The sequence below is a fragment of the Stegodyphus dumicola genome, chromosome X2, assembly GCF_044657685.1.
Source record: "Stegodyphus dumicola isolate Sdum_Otavi_A_Nest chromosome X2, ASM4465768v1".
Lineage (NCBI taxonomy): Eukaryota > Metazoa > Arthropoda > Arachnida > Araneae > Eresidae > Stegodyphus > Stegodyphus dumicola.
This window is the reverse complement of record NC_140781.1, coordinates 104092684-104112278: the sequence shown is the minus strand read 5'-3', so window position 1 is coordinate 104112278 and position 19595 is coordinate 104092684. Positions and strand designations below refer to the sequence as shown.

The 19595-nt window shown below is 31.5% G+C and overlaps 1 protein-coding gene across 1 annotated transcript in view; it reads left to right on the top strand.

Annotated features, from left to right (window-relative positions):
- Nucleotides 1-19173, top strand: part of LOC118196802 (uncharacterized) — a 318124-nt gene extending 298951 nt beyond the window's left edge. Inside the window, exon 4 of the mRNA XM_035368268.2 lies at nucleotides 12805-19173. Within this exon, the coding sequence (XP_035224159.1) occupies nucleotides 12805-13178 (374 nt within the window). The 3' untranslated portion in view covers nucleotides 13179-19173. The remainder of the gene's footprint in view (nucleotides 1-12804) is intronic.
- The last annotated feature ends 422 nt before the right edge of the window (nucleotides 19174-19595 follow it).

Sequence of the window (19595 nt, the reverse complement as noted above, 5' to 3'; positions counted from 1 at the left end):
AAGAGCGCGCCAAGATATCGCACCCTATACCATAATGGCGCCACCCCCATACTTTCCCTGGCAAGAGGCAATCAGGATGAAACGCTTCTTTGGGCGTTCTACAGTCATAAATGCGTCCATTCGTCTAAAATAGGGTGAATGACGATTCATCTGACCATATTACCTGTTGCCACTGCTGTGTGGAGCCAGTCTATGTGATCTCTGCACCACTGGCGTCGCTTGAAAGCATTAGTTGCTGTCACCAAGGATTTACGAATTGCCACTCTGTCATAAATGTTCGCAGCATGAAGTTCCCTTTTGACAGGTTTTGTTGAAACGGGGTCCTGGAGATGACTGTTCATTTCGGATGTTATCTCGGATAACAAGTGCTTGTGCTTTCGGACTACTATGCGCTTCAAGGCCCGTCTATCCCGATCAGCCAGCTTTGACTTTCGGCCACTGTTGTGCTTTGCACACCCCACAAGTTTTGTTATTTCCGTAACCGATGCTCCACTTAAACGCGCTCCAAATATCATTCCTCTTTGGAACTCTGACAGGTCTGACATTTCAACTTCTCACAGACAGGTGAATCGAAGCATGCAACGCAGGTAACTGCCGTTGAGAGATTGATGCCTTTCTCTTCACGCTCACTAGGTGGCAGACTTCTGTTGCAGGTGCGCGGCTGTACTGCAAGTGTGAAATATGTCATACTTTTTCACAGGTGTTCGCATTATTTTGTCCTCCATCTGTATATATAATATACATTCCCCACCAAATTTCGTTTATTTATAGCTCACTCAACTTATAATATTAGTGTTTTCTAGCATCTTTATTGATTTAAGAAAGTTTGACAATTTACTCTAAATCCATAAGCTTACAGCCGTCGACAAATTCCTTCATTCTCTGTCCCAGTTACTTTTCATATCCGAAAATAAAGGGAAAAATCTATTAACTAAAATTTATCTTGTAATCTTGATCACAGTAACTTATTTAAAGGTCTGTCTTTTAACTGCCTTTCATAACATCTGAAACACTTATCTACTTAATCTAATCGTTTTCAATCTAATATCTAATTTAATCATCAAAACTTAAGTAACATGAATTGTCGTTAATTTGATATCGGATAATTTGAAATTTCATTTAACAAACGCATAAGTCTCGAAAATTTCGGTTACAAAGAAAAGTTTTAATAAATATCCCTCTTTCAATCATTTTCCTTTGGATAGTTCAAATATCAAATAAAGAGAATTTTTTTAACGACATGTATCCATTAATTTTCATCAAGAACCATTCTATGCCACATGTTTTTAATGAGATGCTCTTTCTTTAGCACAACAATGGCTTCTACACCCCTCCTGCCACAAACTGTGATCTTAGGTTTTAATACTTCTCCTACACACAAGATATGGTCTTTTAATAGCCAGTTTGTGAAAACCTGTACCACACCTCATTTTTTTTTTTTTTTTTTTTTTTTTTTTGAGTTCATATCACACCAAATGGGAAATTTAAATTCTTAACGTAGCTTTTTAAGTTTCTAATCCTTAGCTGTTCTAATCCTTAAAGTCCGATAATCCTTTGTCCAAGGGTTCCGCCCACTTGATAATCTCGCACGCGTACATCCGATCCGAATGCTGTGTCATGAAGTTATGCACAAATGAGTGAGCTAAAATTAAGAATTTCAGCTTCCGATTTGGAAAGTTTAGATAAAAGGAACAACAAGGACCTATTTTTCTGCTTCTTTGAAGTTGTCCATATCGAATGAATGTACACAGATTCATTAAATTTATCGATAAATGTTTTGAAATTTTTCACCCTTATAAATGCTTATCTAACAAGCACACATAGCTCCCAAGGATAAATAATATTCAGTCAAACAATTAACTGGGACGAAAGCATACAGTTTGTGTACTTTTGGTAAAATTAATATTTTGATAAATCAAAATACCACATGAGCTGATTATAAGATAATGAATACCTTCTTCCTTAGCCCTTCTGAAAATTATACCCGTTTTAAATGCGTAACTTAACGTTCCAAAAATGTAATAAAATAGTTCGCCATCTGTTCTTGAATTATGATAAACGGAAAAAAGTATATATTTGGGCAGCTTTATTCCAAGCAATATATTGTATTTAATATATTAATTCTCCAATAATGAGTACCTTCAATATGATAAGCTCGTGCATATGAATCCAGTTTAAACTGAAGCCTTGTTTTTCTGAAGCGCCTTCAAAGTTCAAGGTCATCTTTTTAGCTATTTATTTCCACTTTAATTGACGCACTGGACTTTGATAGTCAGCAATGTAAACTTTCTTTTCGTTGGCCTCGGATTCAGATCATGGAAAAGGCATGAATGCTTGTAAATGTTTGGTGGTTTTGACGCAAGGGAACCCTTAAAATTTACACAAATCCCCTTGAGGTGTTCATACCATGAAAAAGGTATACGATACCTAAGATTCTCTTCATCGGAGGGTTTTCGATCAAAACACGGATAAAGATGTGGACAGACTTCGGATTAACAATTACCCTTTCGATGACACCACGGTTATTCATAACGTCCTTTCGGATGATGTACGTCTGAAGTGAAAATAAGCACAATAACAGCAAAATCACGTTAGCTTGTAGGGTTTCACTTGATCTGGTAGTGGTAATTAGTCCCAAAAACCTAACAGACGTAAAGAAAATTATCGTTATGTCTGAAACAACGATAACGTCTTGGGAAGATTAAAAGCAACATTTTTATTTAAACAGAATTTAGAAAGCAAACTCATTCTCGTGCTACAATATAAGTATAACTCATGCAACTAAACAGAACAGTCAAATTTAAATCAAATGTTGAAAAGCAGTCAAAGATTAAACAATAAAATATTACTAGAAGCTGGTTCCTAGTCTCTCAGAGAATCAGAATCAAAGGGTCAGCAGCGATAGAACGCAAGGCCGAAAAATTGCAACTATCAAAGCTGGCAGGAAACTGTCTTAAAATCCAAAAACCTCAGTTTAATACTGATTACTCACTCGAATTCTGGTCAGGAAAAGGAGAAGTTACAGTAAAGGCTAAAATTCTAAATAAGTGGTCAATTAGCATAAACTTCCTTACAAACTGCATAATTAAATGATATGCGGCAAAAACTAGACAAAAAGGCTTATTATATTCCCGAAGGTTCCGAAACATAGGAATATTTAGAATCTTTTCAAAAATGACTCACTCCTTTTGATCACAGCATTGAAATCTACTCAACTCCAGTAACATACTTCGATGACGATCCTTTTGTTTATGTACTGAAGACAAGTAATTTGTGTAAAGCAAGACTTATAAGTAACTCATCAAGTAAAAATCAAACATCTTAAAATCTGAGCTTTTTGAAGGCTCTTACTACACTCAGAATCCTGGAAACCAGTAATCAATTCCTATGCGGTTCCATTTACAGAACTTCTTCTTTGTGTGGATACAGAGTGAATTGGCTTTATATATTATCTTATAGCAGATCATATTAGGGCTAGCTGATTAAAAGTTCGAGTTCTATCGTGGTGCACTATGGAAACTGCATGGTATTCACGTTATAGGAAGAAAAAATGATAAGCATACCTATAAAAGCAGCTCATTCACTGGGAGTCAGTCCCAGATCAAATTATTAGTGTTCAGTGATTCCATCTACTTCGCCACTGATGAATCCTTCTTGGGCACATAGCATGAAATTTGTATGTTATGTGCCCAAAGATGAATGAAAAGATTTTTAAAAGTAATACTATATCAGATAACACTAAATCATAATTCTGTGTTGTATAATTTTCTGTATAGTCGAAGTTTATTAACTGTTCCTTACTCTATCATATAATTCTGAGAAATTTTTAGACCCTTAATTTTTTAAGCCGAAATGCTGCGGATCACTCCTAATGACCGTTTTAGCTCATTGCCTCCTTTTCATTTTACTATCCTGATTTCCTAGAAAAGTACAGCGCGGGAATATCGATATCTCTCTGAAGGAGAATAAACTTTCATTCATTTTACTATTTTATGACAGATGCGAAACAAAAGAAAAGCTTCGCATTGATAGCAAAATGTGAAAGCATAACGTTTCATACCATACAAATATGCGATGACTTATTCCCACATTTCAGGTAAAATAATTTTAACATTTTCAAACTTTAAAAATTTAACATTTATCAAAATGTGCAGTCTAAATGCGTATCAATAAGCACTGATAAACATTCAGGAATTTCAAAGAACTCTCCCTGCGTTCGACGCAGATAATGGGAACCCCAAGATATATTTGTTAAATCCCATATTAAAGTTAAATGTATCAGAAATTTAAATCCCCACTTTTAATGGCATCAAATGTTAATCGTTAAACTACAATTCATTCTTAATTGCATTCTTTAATCTTATGGAGAGGGTAGTTTCTCATACTAAAAGGATATTTTTGTAAACAGCTTTCAAATGATTCTATATTCGGAACTTGAAAACATCAAATAACTAAGAAATAATTTTAGTCCCATTACTCTAATGATAATCACTTGTTTACTTCCATATATAAAAATAAACTAATGCTTTTCCTATAATTATTTACGTACTTCTCAAGTTAAAGTATTATTGCGTGAATCCCTTGAAATTCTATCGTGACCTCTTTTCTTTTCTACCAGCAGCAGGGAAACTGCTTCACTCCTTATTTAGTATGACCACCCACGCAGAGTAAGATTGCTTTTTTTAAAGCTTAATCAAGCTCTTTTCTGAGGTTATAAACAACAATTCAAAGACGTTCCACTATATGTCTCGCAATTACTGTTTTAGTGTATGTTTAAAAGGGCTGGGTCAAGTCGATTGTATATATGTATATATTTTAGATAAAATATACACACACACATATATCTATATGTATAATTTGCTTATAATTATACAATCAATTTGTACATAATTTGATAAATATATAATTTTATAATTTATAAAACTCACTATTATAATAATTATATAATTCCGATTAGAATATTCCATTTCAAGTTAGACAGAAACAACAATTTCTTAATGCTTCTTAATTAGCAATTTGAATCATTTTAACTCATGCTTACTAAACAGCTTTTTCAGTCTTGATTCTTACTTCAGAAAAAGACGACACACTTTCGCATCTATTAATTATTGTTAATTGATCGGAAATAAGTTTGTTTCCATGAAAAGTCAACTAATTTCTAGTCAATGGTGATGATTACTTAATTTGTTGGTTACACTTTCGCTTTTAATTACTCCATTTTAATAATTCAGTTATCAATATGCTGATGAGTGAATTCACTTCAATAGAATTCTAACTTAACTATTTTATTTTCAAAGGAGATACAATATTCAATGATCTAGTAGAAAATAAATTATTACATATATCTCTCTATATATAAATATATATACAAATTTTGACGAAACCATTCCTAAATTGTTTATAATTATTAAAGTTTTATATTTTTATATTTCGTTTATCACAAAAATTCATAACGCAAACCCCTTGAACATTAGTATTTTAACCGTTTAAAAGTCTAGCATGTTTCGTGACATTTTAGCGTAGATTAGTTAAATTTTATTATTTAAACTTAAAGAACAGGTTTTATTACATGTTTAAAAGTTTTGTTAAATTCAATTAATTACATTTTGTTAATCCTTGTTAATTAATTATACATAGAGATAGGTATAGATATAGATATGGATATAGATAGATATACACACGTTGCTTGTCAAAATTAAAAGATAATCTGAAAACAATAGGCATACTACTAAAGTTTCTAACTAGTGTCCAGAGTTCTAATCATTTATATTAATTACCGGCAAGCAAAATTTGATTTTTGTGCGTAGGTTATCTGATAAAAACTGCAAATCAGAAGACTGACAACGTATTAAACAATTAGACGTATGTTGAGTTAAAACTCAACTTTAAACACAATATTAAACTTTAAACACAATACTCACTTAAAAGTGAGTATTGTGTTAAGTTTAATATGGTTGCTATTAAGTTTAATATGGTTGCCATTAAGTTTAATATGGTTGCTGTCAAGTTTAATATGGTTGCTTCCTTGGTAGACTTTAGGAGGTGTAAAGACAAATGGAATTCGGCTAAGATTTGAGTATCCTTCAAAGAGCCATATCAAGAACTTGGAACCGCCTTTTAAGCAGTGAATAAGTTAGACAGCCTTGATCAAGGGCCATCTAGAGTAACAACTACAGCTGAAGACCATTTTATACCATTTTCGGCTCAAAGGAAACGTGAACGGATTCTAAGAGGGTTGGTTTTAGGCCTTCATACCGCCAAACAATCATCTGCTGCTGTACAGAGGCTTTAAGAAGTTGGTCTTAAGCGAGAGCATTCTGTGCATAGATTACTTGAAAATATCAACAGAATTAGCCCCGTGGTGTACTGAAACAATGCGCCCCTCAGAGTCGTTGCGGCTGATATTTGTGATCGAGATACCTCTGAAATTATAACAATCTCCTCCCTCCACCCTCGTAACTGATGAACGCTTTTGATGGACGGCAATAAATTTATTCTTCTCGACTTTTTAACTTCAAATTTATAATTGTTTTTAGACTAGGATTCAAAAGATTAGAATGACGAAAAAAGCTTGTAAATTTGAGTATCCGAATTTCGAAGATTCCATTTTCCAAGATTCGAATGTTCAAGAATGAAAAGTTTAATCATTCGAATGTTCATGCCTAAAAATATCAGTAAATTTTAACTAAAGTAGTAAATAAGTAAAGTTAACCAAAGCTGTCGTTAATATTTCAGACATTAAAAAATACTTTAGAGCAGATAAAATATAAAAGAAAATCCAAGGAACAATATTAATCGATAATAATGAGAATAAAAATAGATTAGTTCTCTTGTTGTCTTCTTCAGAAGTACAGCAGCAAAAAATAGTCATTTAAAGCTTATAATTCCCATTTTTTCTGAACCAAGTCATAAATTATGTAAATTAGAATTTGACAAAAAAGCGCCTTTAATATTTTATGAAACATTTTAAGAACCTGGAATTCTTTAAATTCTTTATTTTTTATGTATTCACATCTCAGCTGTAAAGCACATTCCTCTCAATTTTTCAGACATTAAAGGTAGTTAAGTTAAATTTTATACTGATTTTTTACTGTTGTTTTTTTTTAAATCTGCTAAAATCAATTTATTTTCATTAAAACACTTTAGCATATTTTTAATATCTCTCTCCCATGGATAAGAGATTATAATTTAACATTATCCATTTATTATAATTGGCTTAAATATATATATATATATGTAATAATAAGAGCAAAACAAGGAAAAGCCGGAGCAGTGTCGATGCGTGCTTAGATCCATATTGAAGAAGAATTTTGATTGCGTAGTATTTAAAGAACTTGGCAGTCTAGGCAGTTTTAATTCCATTTTTATTTCCAATTGATATTTGTGGCCACAATCACTTGGCACTCTAGTCGTGCCTTTCCACAGAAGATTTACATTTTTGATATTGTAGGGATAGAAAGCAAGCCAGCGAAATTACATTTTAGCACGGTAGAGAGCAAAAGCTGAAGTGCGTAGTTATGAAAGATGGAAGCACGCGAAGAGAAAAGTTTTGGTTTACAATTCGGTGATTGGTCGTCACGAGGTATCTGGTATTAACGGTTACATAAGATCGCATGATTAATTTGAATGACGCAATGCAGATAAGTTATTACGATTTTAGAATAGAGAGGAAGAATTAATGTTTATAGTTATATTATAATTCTAATTCATACATTTTTTATCTTACATATTTCCCCCCTTCAAAAAGAAAAAGGCGTAGCGACAGAGAAGCCTTTTTAAAGAGAAAGAGTTAAAACACTAGCAAAAGTAAAAAAAAAAAATATAAATAAATAAATCATAAAATTTTTGTCCTGTAAAGTATAATTTATAAATATCAATTTTTTAAAAATAAATTTTTAATTTTTAGAGTCCTATTGAATTTTTCAGCATTTCAGTCCAAAAGTCTTTTTGTTTGAGAATTCACATAATCATAATTCTTCAGGGAAGGTTCTTGTTATTACAGAATATCACAAAAACTTTTACATAATCATTACTTATAATTAAATGTACATAAATATTTATGATATTAATTTTCATATTGATAAATTATATTTTAACATCATAAATATATTAGGAGTAACAGTTTCAGAAATTATGGTTTCACCGTTATTATCTTTCATCTACAATTCCTTATTTTACCAAACTGGAAAGCCTCGCAATACTAAACAAACATATCCATCAATAGGGCTGTCCTCTTGAGCTAACCAGTGTGTTCTATGCACTGGTGGCCCAGGGTGCCTAGACAGTTACTTGAAAAGGCCTCCGTTCCTTGCATTAAGGTAACTGGCCTTTGAGAACTGCATTAATACATTCCATAATAAAAAATATAATAATAATCATAATAATAATATAAAAAATTTACATGCATTCATAAAATGAGAGCCTCCAAAATTATCTTGCATGAAGAGGGTAAAAGAAACAACTGTACAGAGGTAATTACAGGCCTCTGTTGAAGAAACCAGTACACCCTCATCATACTATACTTAACACACAATAACCCATAAATTTTAACATGCATTTACCATAATTTCATATTACTTATCTGTACTAATTTCACTTATTTTTAACATCTTTATTTTTAGAATAATTATAAAATTCGTATTCAAAATTCTCAACAAAATTCCAAAAACATAAAAACTTATCTTAATATCCTTCCCTATGAATAATTTAAATAGCTTAAAATTAATTACTTAATTTGCTCACACATAATTATGAAAAATTAGAAAAATTAATGAACAAGAATTTCAGATTTTCTCAAAACAAATTGCAGAAATTTTAACCAAAGTTGAAATGAAAACTATAGAATCCGCAGCACATTAAATAATTTAGTTCCTGAGCTAGATTCACACGAATGTAATAATTTTTGAGCTGTTGAAAAAGCGGAAGTGCAAATAATTTTCTGTCGCACATACTTGCAAACACTAACTCAGATCGACCTTGAACCCGCTGTAATGCTGAATTCCTAAACGGTAATTCACTGATGATTTCCTTTTCACTAGGCATTCGAACTTCTCAATTTATCGAGAGATTACTTTCAATCTGTAAATACTACACGAGATTATTTTTTGAAGCACTTGCAAAACACCACAGCAGAAGAATGATCTGTTATTTTTTAAACACTGAAAAAACAAACTTGATGATTCACTTCTTTCACATTATCTTGGATTTATCACAAAACGATCATTTGAAGAGCTGAATTAAATTTTCCATTGAGGTTTCAGGCTGCAGGAAACTATCCTGCCGGCTTAATACGATGGCTATGCTCTTTGCGAACCAGCAACCTTTAATTAATTTTCTGCAATTCAGGATCTTCCCCTAAGCCAGTACCTTCTAGAACATTCGCACCCATTACATAACCTCCTCATATAAATGCTGCGTCATAAGTTTTTCTACAATTTTCTAGAAGCTACTCTGTTACATAACCTTTCATATAAATGCTGCGTCATAAGTTCTCCTAAACAGATGCCTTCTCGCCTTCTTCCTGCTAACACTTCCGCTATGCTCCTCTTTCTTTGTTAGAATGTTATGACGTATTAAAATTTAAAGTCAGTCGTATCTAATAGTTCAATTACTGAATAAGTTATTTGATTAACTCCATATGGAAAAAGTCATCTGCTGTAAATTAAAATAAAGATATGCTTGCTGTTAAAAGTGAAAAGTCCTGAGTCGTCATTTTTCTCCGTGATTCAATCATTCCAGCTTCGTCAACCATCTGCCAGAACGTGTAATGGAATAGCCTCACCATTCGCCCACGATGTGTTGGAATAACTGAAAGCATTACATATATATAAGCCAATTATAATAAGTGTATATATATACATATACCGCTAAAATGCGAAAGTCTTTACTGTCCACATTACCTAGTTTTTCTTTGCTTATTACGTGCTCCGCCCTTAGGCACTACACGGAAAGGGAGGAATGCCCCGGGGAGGTCTTTTTAAGGGAGACTGGCTCGTATCCACGTTACGCATGGGTAAAACTACGAAAACGCCCACGCAGCCAGCCCGTTCGCCGGGACTCGAACCCCGGATCGAACTACCAGTGTTTAGCGGCTTTAACCGCTCGGCCACTGGTGAGCCACATTACTAAAGCGCGGAATGTAGAGTTTTCAGCATTTTACTTAGGTAATGTGCACATTAACTACTTCCATACCGTTAAAGTTCAAACGTTTGCTTCTCTCATTTCCTTTCCCTCTCCCTCCACTTTGCGCATTACCTACTAGTCACTCCCTAATCTTCACATTGCCTACTAGGCTTTCGTTAAACTTAAAATAAGATCTTTGCTGGAACAACAGCGATATTTCTGTACGCTTAAATTAACATACTGTTATGTATTTATTTTTCGATATTTAAAAATTGAGTTAATACAATCAAACAATCAACAAATTGGTTAATAGAATCAATCAGCAATCAATTAAAAAAACTACAACACAAAGAATAAAACGTTTTGAAATATTATTACAATTAATAAAATGAAATTGCAAAATATGTGATTATACTTACTTAATAGTGTAATCTAAAGATTGGTGACACTTTGAATTACACAGAAATGGATTTTAAGACAAGCACTCCTATTTGTGGTACATTTAGATTTGCAATAACATTTTCTAAAACCCTATCTAATGAACAATTTAAAAGCGTAAGTGTCGGTTGTTTAGTGTACAGAAACGTTGCTGTTGTTCCAGCAAAGATCTTATTTTCACTTTGTGGCCCTCCAGCGGCCGAGCGGTAAAATCGCTGAACACTGGTAGTTCGGTCCGAGGTTCGAATCCCGCGAACGGGCTGGCTGCATGGGAGTTTTCGTGGTTTTAGCCATGTGTAACGTGTATATGAGCCAGTTTCCCTTAGAAAGTCCTCCACGAAGGCATCCCTCCCCTTAGGCAGATAGCCCTAGTGTGCTTTGCCGTATTCACAATACACCAAAATACATCTTATTTTCACTTTAAAGAGCACTTATTAGGTAATATGCAGATTATCTAGGTAATTTCCAGATTGCCCAGATAATTTGAGAAATGAAATAATTTTCCGCACTTTAACGGGTCATCCTAGTTAATTTGCAAGTTATCTAGGTGAACTGCAAAATAACTGATTTCCACACTTTAGGCAGTAATATATATATAGATAAATATAGATAGATTGATAGATATATGGATGGATGAATGGATGGATGGAAAGAATGTTGGATATTTATTTTAGGAATAATACAGTAACAAATGTTTAGTATGGTGATTATTTCACAGTCTAATGAAAAGCATCTACTCACAAATTTTTCCATTCAAAATTCTTTAAATATATATTCCAAGACCAATTTACTGCGTATATATTAGCAAGTTTGAGACATCTGATAATCCGGTTATTCACAAGTTTCACTCTTTGCCTAATATTTTCTGGTATTCGGTCTACTGGACACTGTAGGAGTGACATAAAAGAACAACCTACATGCTGGGGTTACTGAGCACTGCAGAAGAACATACAAATAGCAAGTATATCCAAATTGAAAAATTGAATTAACGCAAGGTTGAAACTTTGCTTTTCTTTTGAACAACGGTTCGTAAGGGAAAAGTCGAATTCATAATTTATAACATAATGATTGATATTATGATATAGCTTTAAAAACGGTTTTCCCTGCTGCCATTGTACTTTGCAACAAGCAAACATATAGTGATTTTTGTAGTAATTCTAGCGCAAATAATATTCATGAACATTTCATTTCAAAAAGCGAACAGAAATTTCTTATGGCATCAAAAATTGTCTGGGTAGTCCTGAGTTAGTTTAAAAACCGTTATTTAAAAAATCTTCTTTTTTACTGTTATAAAGGGAAAGCATTATTCTTGGATAAAAGTTTTTTTAAGTAGTAAAGTGTATTTTGGTACAATGAATTGATTTAATTTTTAGGGTTTCATTATGATAGACGATTAAGCTTCACACATGTAAGAGGATAATGAGAGCTATTATAAATTAAAATATATGTTAAATACAGTAGAGCGTTGCTTATTCAGTTAAAATATGTTATCTATGCAAAATAAAATTCAGATTTTCGTAACAATATATTCACATTTAAGCATTATACAAATCTGTATCAATAAAGTAAGAAGGTATAATTCGTCAGGTAAAGCAAATGATAACTTTCTTGGGTAAAAATCTTGGATAAAACTTTTATCCAAGATTAATGCTTCATATTTCTTTAAAAAAAGTACTATTTGCTGTAAATTAGCTCCGTAGTTTTGATATTCTAGTGTTTGCAAAAAGGAATATTGTTGTTAAAAATGAATTCACATTCGAATATTTATCTATTTTTTAAGAATGAATGTGCATGTATTTTTACTGTAAATAAAACCCATCGAAAGCACGTTTCAAACTCCATTGCATAAAGATTAATAAATAATTTGTTGCTGAACATATTCCCATAAAATGTACATTAATATAATTCCTTTTTGCAGCATTCATTTGCAAAATAATGAAAAAGAATAAAATTTTTAGAGAAAGAATATCTACATTTTCCTTTTTCATTTCTCCTTTTATTTTGCTCATTTAAATTAGCAGCAATAGTTAGAATATATTTTGTATTCTGGATAACATTAACTTTTATGCATAATGTATACGGACTAAAAATGAATGATCTTAATAGCGTTTCACTTCTTTGTATTCTTGAAACTATTTTAAACGTTCAGTGTTACGTTGGTACTATGTATTTATACTTGCATATGTTTTTAAATATGCTTGCGCAGTGTTTTCATTCTTTAAAACCTATACTTTTTATTTCCAGCTGGATACGAAGAAGTAGCAACTATTGTCAAACCATCTTTGGACTGCCTAACAAAACGTCCCTCAACTGACAAAACAGGTTACATAATATCAGCTTTTCGTGTTTTTCCTGGAGAAGACAGAGAAAAACTTGAAAGAAACTGGTTAACATGGACAGGGGCTCGTCAAGTTTACAAGTACTTGCCTAAGCATCTAGGGCTACGGAGACTAACCTTTCACAAGAAGCTTTTTCCAGAAGGAGGAATAACTTATGTCTTGATGTGTGAATGTTCTGCGCTTGTAGAACATGTAACAGAAGCACTTGTGTTCGTGGACCATCTTCGGGCTCGTTGTTGTGGATATACAGCTTTGTATAGACCTGTCGATGTTTTTTGATTTTCTGCTACATATTTCTTTGTTCCAGAAGACAATATAATGGAAATGAAAGCTTTGAGTAAACGCATTAAATGTCATATTTGTAAAAGTTTTGTAAAATGCTAGTGTTCTTTTGGCGAGTCTGTGTTAATGTTATTGATATGAGATAAATAATAGATGTGAAGAGCAGCATTTTGCTTAACACTTGTATTTCGGTACAATGAATTGATTTAATTTTTAGGGTTTCATTATGATAGACGATTAAGATTCACACATGTATGAGGATAATGAGAGCTATTATAAATTAAAATATATGTTAGATACAGTAGAGCGTCGCTTAATCGGTTAAAATATGTTATCTATGCAGAATAAAAATCAGATTTTCGTAACAATATATTCACATCTAAGCATTACACGAACCTGTATCAATAAAATAAGAAGGTATAATTCGTCAGGTAAAGCAAATGATGTGCATCTTTCGCTTATGAAACCACACTATCTCTCTATTAACGTAATGACTTAGAAAAATTGTTTCAATAAGTAACAGCAGTAAGTAAGTAGTTTCAATAAGTAACATTTTATCAAAAAGTACGGAAATTATAATGATGTGTCCCAAGCAGAAATATAAAATAAATAAAATTTCGGTGAAAGATTCATTGTATTCATACTATTTTTTTTTATGCGTAACATATAACCTCTTGGTTCATAATTAAACAACTGAATCATCATGGATATTCTTTTTGAAAACGGCTGCACACTAAATACTGCATGTTAATTTGCCCTCCCAATTAAACACTGACTCCATAAAATTCATTATGCGGCCTTTTGTTTTTGCAACCGTTGTTCGAAGACAAATACTTCCAACTAAAAATGTTTTAAATTATGCAAATGTTCATGTTTTTGCATTTTCAACTTTAACAAATCAGTTTTGTAAAAATTACGAAATCTACGTTTTATACGTTGTACAGTGTTAATACTACCGCTTAAATTTGACTAATAGCAATCCGGAAAAAAACATCACCATTAACTCCGCCCAAAATGATGATGTCATATTGGAGAAAGTTTATATGTTACGAAGTATGCCGGCAAAATATACTATAAAGCAGACGGTCAAGCACGTTTCAGTTGCTCTTTAACAGATTGCGTAACAAACCGATTTATCAAAAATGTTTCAGTTTGATGTTTCTTATGGATGAAGTTTCATAGCTTTAAAATAATTGAGCAATAACTGAATGTGAACAAGCTTTAGGAGGTATGGCATCATCATTGTAGGCAGAGTTATTATTTTCCGGACTACCAGTGGCCAAATTAAAGGAGCTGTTCTAACAATGTACAGTTTTTGTTTTGCTTCCTATCCCTATAGTTGATTAGAGAAAGTATATACGCATTATAAAAAATAAAACACAAAACGTTTTACTTCCGTACGAAAAACATTTACCCATGTATATTTAATTTTGAATTTGGAAATCATGTTGAGAGGCAGTATGCAAATTGAAGAGCGAAATGTTTGCTTTTGTACGAAACTGAAAGTAAAATATTAATTTAGAATTCTGATTTTGATAGATTAAGCGATGGGCCTTGCTATGTACAAGTAATGATCAGTATGAATTTTTTTAAAAGAGGACGTGTTCCTAAAATATTATACAATTCGCGTTCTAAGGGACACTATTCTAGGAAACACTGGCATTTATGGCCCAGAGCCAACTCGTAAAATTATTTTGCATAAATAAAAATGAAGTTTTTAGTTAAATAACGTTTTTTCTGTGATTACGATTATGATTCTAAAGTAATAAGACTTCATGAGAATATCAATAGCGTATATATATTATAACAGTATTCGTAGCATTTGAAATCTTTTAAATTACTTGTGAGATAATTCTCTTGACATATCAGTTGAATCAAGGTTATAAATTAAAGAATGCTGCAAAATCACAAAAGAATATTATTGAATGACAATAATATTCTTTTGTGACGAAAAAACGAAAATTCTTTTGTAACGAAGAAAAATCATCCTCAAATTATTTTAAATTATTTTTAACCGACCTCTCAAGATAAATCAAAAAGGAAATCAAGATGCCAGATTTTGAAATTAACTATCTCGATCAATTTTTGTCGTAAGGAAGTAAAATTTTGCGTTATATTTCTTATGAGGATAAAAGACTTTTAAGTATAACTATAGGAACCAGGTTGCCGTGTAATAAGTTAATTTCGAAAATTTCAAAAAATTCCTTTTTCTTATTTGAAAAGGCCCCAACTTGAATATTTGCGTCATTTGAAATATTTTTTGTTAATGGAAGTATAAGTCTTCGGCCAACGATTGCGAAAATATAATGACTGTGGACACGGACTTTTGGAGACACTTTTTCCCCCTGCTTGACACATATCTAGGAAAAATTAATCCCTTTTTTCTGAAATCTGAGATATTTTTTAATCATGTTATGTTAATACTACCTCACCAGACAATAATTGACTTTTATGATACTATTCCAGAAATGTCACCTGAAATTCTTTTATCTATTGCCCTGACTTAAAATTACTTACAGTAGGCGCGGCTTATTGTGATCATATTTGTCCACGGTTATTTTGGTAAGTTTAAAAGAATGGTAACATTAAACGATGAAAATATGTCCTTAAAAATAGCAACGGAACTTAGGTAATTTAATATAAATGTAACAAGGAATATATAAATACGTACTTTCACGGCATTTCAATTAGGAAAATGCGAAAGTTTGTTTATGAACGGCTCATAATGTCCTTAATGTAAAGTTCGTTTATGGGCTGTTTATATTATTTCTGGAAACTTTAATGCTCGGAGGGCATTCCTCACTGGAAAAGAACATATATGTGTAAAACTTAATATCAGACAAAAAAGCAACATTAGTTTGGGGTTAGTGTTTTCTGGGAACCTTTTTACTCATAAGCAAAACAAAAAGAAAAATTCTGCAAAACTATTTTGCTGCTAAAGGACCTGTGTCTGATCGCCCTCAAAATCAATAGTTATTTAAAAATCTATGCAAAAGGTTTTCCTTTCTTTTGGGGTTATTAAGAGTTAACCAAAACCGAACCCAAGATGTTTGTCTATTTAATGTCTTATTTGATGGCATTTTTCTGTTGAATAACAATTTTTATAACCTATTTTGCTCTTGTTATTTGGCGACTTTGCCTTTTATTTGCCAAATTTATCCATGATTAAAAATCTTTATTCTATGGTACTTGGATCATATTAACTGAATGCTTGATCACAATAAGCGTTTTATTTATTTATAGCGGTTTGTTTTCGTATGAAAACAGGCGGGACTTTGGCAATTCGATAACAATTTCCAATGATAACATTAACCACGATCACATTAAGCGACGTCCTCTGTACATGAAGAAATATGCATTGGATGTGTATAAAATGATAGTAACTGAGGGAAGATAAACGATGCTCTGCTGTGGTTCTTTTACGCAAAAGAAACCTGAAATTATTAATGTTGTAATGTGTCTATGTGAAATAATTGTTCTGAAAAACTTATCTAGGATTTAAGTTAAGTTTTTTCATTTGCAATACACAATAAGGTATATGAACAATTTCGCCTTGCTTAAGTTAACACCGCTATGTTTTAAATCCTCATGACTTTATGAAAAATTTTAAGTATTTAAAAACTGTGAAAATTATCCAATGTGAACAGCTAAAATCTGTTATACTAGAATATATTCATTTCCAGGATCATGTGATTCAAACAACATATATTATTCGTTTAAGCAACCTGTTCCTTAGATAAAAGATATATATTTCATCGTATGTTTTTATATTCATGTATATTTTTCTAAGTACTCATTGTTTCATAATTTAAAAACATATTCGCAATTTAATTAACTTATTATTCATTCAATGTTAGTGGAACATAGCTTTTATTTATATAAAAATGCAAATATGATAATAAATTTTCAAACTGCACAAATTTCTCGAATTTCATCAATAATCTCTTAATCGATCCGTAAGCGTGTGCACATCAAAGTTGTGTCAGACGTTTATTTCAATTTAAGCACAGCATCTGCAAAGTACAGCTCATAGTTTCATAATATGATTACATTAACTATGAATTTAAAAATAAGCGTAATAACTTGTCAAGAATAAATTTAGAAATCAGTAAATATAAACTACATTTTTTCTGCTTAAAATTAGACAAATGCTAAATCTCTTATTTACGTGAAATAAGTAACTTATTATATGTTTTTCCAGCAAAAACAATTTCACCTTTAATAAAAAGTAAAATATGTTGCTCTTCCCCCAGTTTCGTTCTCTGGGTACAAGATTCGCAAAGAAGTATAGTTTTATTGTTATTTACAAAAGATGGATGGTTTGAATGGTTTAAATATGATATCCTGAATGATTTATTTCTATTGACTGCCTAATGATGAATATCAAACGAGAATAAACTTAGCAAAAACATATCTTTCATATCAAATACGATTGTGTGTATATTGTCTCAGGTATAATATTGGTGCTATTGGTTTTCTAGAGCAGTTGCTTTCAGTAGAAAAACCCTTGAATAGTACATTCCTCATTCATGTAATCAAAAAACTATTCTTCTATTAATAAATTTGTGAGGCCCAATTCGATAGTCGAACATAGAAATATGCTGTGTGGACTCCAACAAAATGGTATGAATAAGCAGGGAACATAGCAAGTGGCTTAGTAGATCGAGCGTAGACTTTGAAAATGTTATTTAGTCTGTCTGGTTGAGGACAGCGGATAAGGACTGCTTAATAGCAGCCTCATCATTCTTTGAAAGAGATTTTATATTAGCTTAAGCATTGATTGCCTTAACGTGATAGCAGATATTTGATAGAAGTCGAGCATATTATGATACGGTGGAAAACCTCGCAGATTAACCAAAAGCTTTCTTCGCAGACTGAAATCTGTAGCTATGTAAATTAAGGAACCTTACCCACTGTGTTCTAAAAAAATCCTCTTGTTTTTCCAAGCACACGCAAAATTCTGTTTTTATTTTTTTCGTCATCCTAAAACTAAAATTTTCATTTAATACTCTTGGAGTTAAAGTATCCATTCAGAGCACTCAACACTTTTTTTATTATTCAGCGCAAAAGGAAAATTTCGTTTTTATTACTGTCATGTAAACATTTTCCCTTCATATCTCGTATTTTAAAACCCTCTTAAACAAATTTTATCCATTTTGTAAACAATAAACAGCATGTTAGTGCAGTATTTTATAATAAATCAAACTGGATTAAAACTGTTATTTATTTTTTGTTCTAGAAGAAAACGTACATGTTAAATTTTATAACACTTTCCTTTTTTATGAGGTAATATCTTTAATTTTTGGTTTTCTACAAGCACAGCACAGCGTTTTCATGATGTTATAAAGTGTCGTATTTTTCTGTAAATGACACATTTATATCAAATTTGCATTTTAGTAGTACCGTAAATATTATGAGGCGAACAATATTTATTATTAAAAAAGTATGGCCTCTATGTAAGTAATGTAAGCATATAATAGATTATAAGACCATATGTATTTTTTGTCATTTAAATTTATAAAATCGTGAATTTGATAACTGGATAATAATGATAAAATTATGAAACAAAATCTTCTAAAGAGATGTAAAGTAAGACTGTCGAATTATATAACAGCTAGAAATGTGAATGCATAATATTTTGAAGAAATATATATATGTGTGTGTATGTGTGCCTGTGTATGTGTGTATGTAATTAACTTGCGTTAGCTCCTAATAATTGAAGCTTGAAGGCTTATTAAGCTTCCTACCAGGATGAATATACCGGTGTCTGAGTGTAAAATTTTAATTAGAATTACAATTTTTACATACACAAGTGAAAACTGAAGGTTATTTTTCCTTGCACTTTAAACATGCTGAAATTCAAAAAGTCTAAATGTAGAAAATGTTCTTTAAATATGAAATGTATATTATGTGCCTCTATGTTGTACAGTATTAATGGGCATATTTACCCACTTGTTTGTATCATGTAATAAAATGTTACTTGCAAAACTTTTCAGTGTAAGCATTTTTAGTATAAAGACATAGGACAAATTGCTCAAAACTTCTTCTCTAAAATAATAATAAACAAATTAATGTAATATAAAAATATTTCTTTTTTTAAATCTATTGTTAAAGTTTTCACTTATTTCTTTACACTAAATGTTCTAAACGTTTCGTCTACTTTCTACGTATTTTATTTTCAGTCTGTCATGATTGTCGTTCATTCTCATTTATAACATTACACCTTTCAGTGCTGCATACCTAATATTAAATATTTTTCACATTACTTCCTAATACTATCGCGAATTTTACTTCTACTAGAATGCATATCTTAAGCAAAATTATTTATTTAAGGCTAAATTATTTAAAGCAAAATTATTTATTTAAGGCTAAATTATTTAAAGCAAAATTATTTATTTAAGGCTAAATTATTTA